This window comes from Beta vulgaris, chromosome 7, assembly GCF_026745355.1.
Source record: "Beta vulgaris subsp. vulgaris cultivar EL10 chromosome 7, EL10.2, whole genome shotgun sequence".
In the NCBI taxonomy this organism is placed as follows: Eukaryota; Viridiplantae; Streptophyta; class Magnoliopsida; order Caryophyllales; family Amaranthaceae; genus Beta; species Beta vulgaris.
In genome coordinates, this window is record NC_079208.1 from 843,630 (window position 1) to 846,901 (window position 3,272).

Here is a 3,272-nt window from a genome sequence, read left to right on the forward strand (position 1 = left end):
GCACATTTTTTACTCGAATATATCAAACCTTAAGGTTAACTTTGTTCATTTGAAACTCTTGAAATGAAAAATAACCAAATGAGCTAAATTAAACTTTGTTTTACCAAGAATATGTACTCCACAATGATTCAAGTTTTTCAGCCAATTATTTTTTCCAAGAAAGTTGTACACTTAAAGTCCTTTCAAATTAAAGAAAGCAGTTGTTAGCTAACACTAATGTTTCGATGGTTTAGACTTTTAGTCTTTAGAGTTGGTAAACAACCCTTCTAATCGAGTTAATTCCTTCATGCTAATTAACACTATCATAGTTTTAATTTAAACCTGGTTCCATAACTAGGAGACTGAATTGGATATTCAACATAGTAGATTAGTAGAAACAACGTAGCATGTAACAACTATAGTATATAACTTACAAAGACGCAAATAGCAAGTACACAATCTAGTCGTACGTGGTGGAGTCTCATCATAAGGACTCTTTTTCTTATTATACAGCATACACACTACTATATAGACTGAGATCTAATTTCTTGTGCTTCCATGGAACTTGATTATCCGTCTAGTTCACCCTGCAAAATAAGACGTTTAATCAAAGAAACAAGTTAGATTTGCTAGAAAATGTTGCAATATCCATACATAGACTATATTAGCTAGCTCGGCTCAAAATAATATTGTTACTCAATTTTTTCTATTTGACACAAATTAAACTAGCTATGTTAAGTATTTGTGTTAGATCCTCAAACTCTAAAAATAGGCATTCGACATATTCATGGAAAATTATCATACGATAGTCTAAGTCATATATTTCGCATTTGGTTATCTTTACGTGTTCTATAGTACCCTGAGTGCGAGCAACATACAATTTAGCCGAGTGACTTTTAGATGTTATTCATTGTCAAAATACCAACTCAACCAAAAGTTTAATCTGATGGTTGGAGTAATATGATAGTTTTATACTAATCACGCCTCCTCACACAAGAGCCCATTAAATTTGAAGTGTGGATACACCACAGGCTTCCATCATACCTAACGATGAATATTCCATTTACAAAGGAGGAGTTGATGAGATTTGAACTTGTGAACTTTATATCATGCTGGCTTTGCTACCATATCAAAGAACTAACTCAACCAGAAGCTTAAGTCGATGGTTCTATTATTCATAATGATCAATTTGGAGGGATATAACAACAGAAACTTACTTGGAGCAATCAGTAGAGGTGCTAATGGGATAAGGAATGCTGACACCACATTTACCAGGGAGTCCACTTGCAGCAGACATGTCAATACCCTTAACAGATGCAGCAGCAGATTTCAGGCATCCGCAAGCAGTTTTCCTGTCAGCAGGGGTGGAAGCCATGCTATTGAGGGACTTAATCCCGCCACAGCACGCCGGAGACGGACTAGCGCCTCCCTGAAGGTAGCCCAAGCATGGGAGGAGGCTGCTCGTCACCTGACCACAGGTTACAGCAGCCTCAGCATGTGGTGCAACCACCAACATGCACATCAAAGTTGCACAAGCTAACTTCATCAAAATAGCCATTATTGATTATTGGTTCACTGATTTTGGCTAAAGAATGTGTATTGGTTTAGATTGGAGAATGATTTTTGGTTGGCTGTTTGGTGGTTTGTTAGCTATGTTGTTGTGGGTTCTATTATAGAAGGTTTCACGTGTTGTGATTGGAGGGCTTAAAAGTTAACCTTGTCCTTCATATTGTGTGTTGGGCGTTGGTAGTTGTCTAGTTGATGATTATTGAATGCTAATACGCTTATGTTGGTGATTAAGTGATTGTCATATGATGAGTCACCTGTTTGATTTATAAGTCATTTAAGACTCAGATTACAGGTGGCCGAAAGATTGGTTTGAATATGAGTTGATATGGTTCATGAGTAATTTGGTTTGAAGGAAATGAGTAATTTGGTTTAGTTTTAGGTCAAGTTGGGTCTTGTACTATTGGGAGATTGCTACATCTACTCAGTGGGTAGAGTACCCATTAGAAATAGACAATTAAAAATAAATAATTCTGCTGAGTTGGACTCCACTTATTATTAATGTCTATCTCTAGTGGGTAGATTACCCAGTGAGTAGACAAAGTTTTTCCCATACTATTGTCACATTGGATACATAATTAATTAGCTTACTATGACTAATTAGTTAGTATTTGTTGTAATGATTTTTGAGGTAAGATTGGCTTAGAGTCGTCATATAATAATAAGTATAATTTTGAAGTATGATATATTAATTTACAAATTCGCTACGGAATCATAATTTTAAGCATCCGGTTTGCGAATTCCAAGCACAGGTATGACTTATGAGGTATTTGTATTTCAGTTTTTTTTCCACCCCTAAGATGACGTTAAGAAAATAGATTAATATTTAAGTCTGATATTTTTAATAATTGGTGGTAGCTAATAAGCAATTTCACCCTTCAATGACCCCGTAGGTCCTACTTGTTGATGTGCCTAGTTCCAAACTTTGATGAACAGTCTACACAAATATATTAAAGAAAAAATTGGCCTAAACAACTTGAACTATAGCGCGGGTGGTCCACCAAACATCCCCTACTCCGACTTTAACAAAAAGAAGGCATGTGCCTTCATTTTCTCCTTTGTCGATTAAAGACAAAGACTTTCTTTCCCAATTTCCCTCTTACTTTCTCAAATTTCATATTTCTTCCCAAATGAACCCTAAATTCTGAAAGACCGAAATCTGCATGACAACAATAAGCTTAGCTTCATCTTCAAGTTTCAAGAAGAATTCAAATACCAGTTTAGGTAATGGTAGTGTACACTTCCCACATCGATTGACTGCATTAGTCCAAACTACTTAGAAGTTCAACCACAATCAAGGAAAACACTTCTATTGCTGCCCAATGTCTAGTACTCGACTTATAGCCGGTGAGAGTTTCGGTCACCTACCTCATTTATGCTACAAACTACACCCATGTCTTTACTTTGGGGTGTTCTCGCTATAACTCTTAGTTGGGGCTGCTTGGTGCACTCGCACTATAGTTTAGGGTGTTGAAGCCAATTTTGCCTATATTAAAAGGCATTCCTATTATAGTAATGGTGTCACGTGGTACTCTTCTCAGTTCTCAACCTTTCTAATACACATGCTCATGATCTCATTCAAAAATCTAATAATGTGTAACTAGACTACAAATCACGAAATGCTAATAAAATCAATTATGAAATTTATGAATAACGGTATATTTAGTATTTGTAACCGACTCATGGAATCCCTAGACCATAATACTAGTTTTTCTTCAAAACATGTA

General features: G+C 35.9%; 1 protein-coding gene across 1 annotated transcript; it reads right to left on the reverse strand.

The window, feature by feature from the left end:
* Positions 1-346: 346 nt before the first annotated feature.
* LOC104898174 (non-specific lipid-transfer protein) lies at positions 347-1,635 on the reverse strand. Its single transcript, XM_010685213.4, has 2 exons — positions 1,197-1,635; positions 347-566 (listed from the first exon to the last, which is right to left on the reverse strand). The coding sequence occupies exons 1-2, from the start codon at positions 1,535-1,537 to the stop codon at positions 557-559; spliced, it is 351 nt and encodes a 116-aa protein (XP_010683515.2). The 5' UTR covers positions 1,538-1,635; the 3' UTR covers positions 347-556.
* Between the last annotated feature and the right edge of the window lie 1,637 nt (positions 1,636-3,272).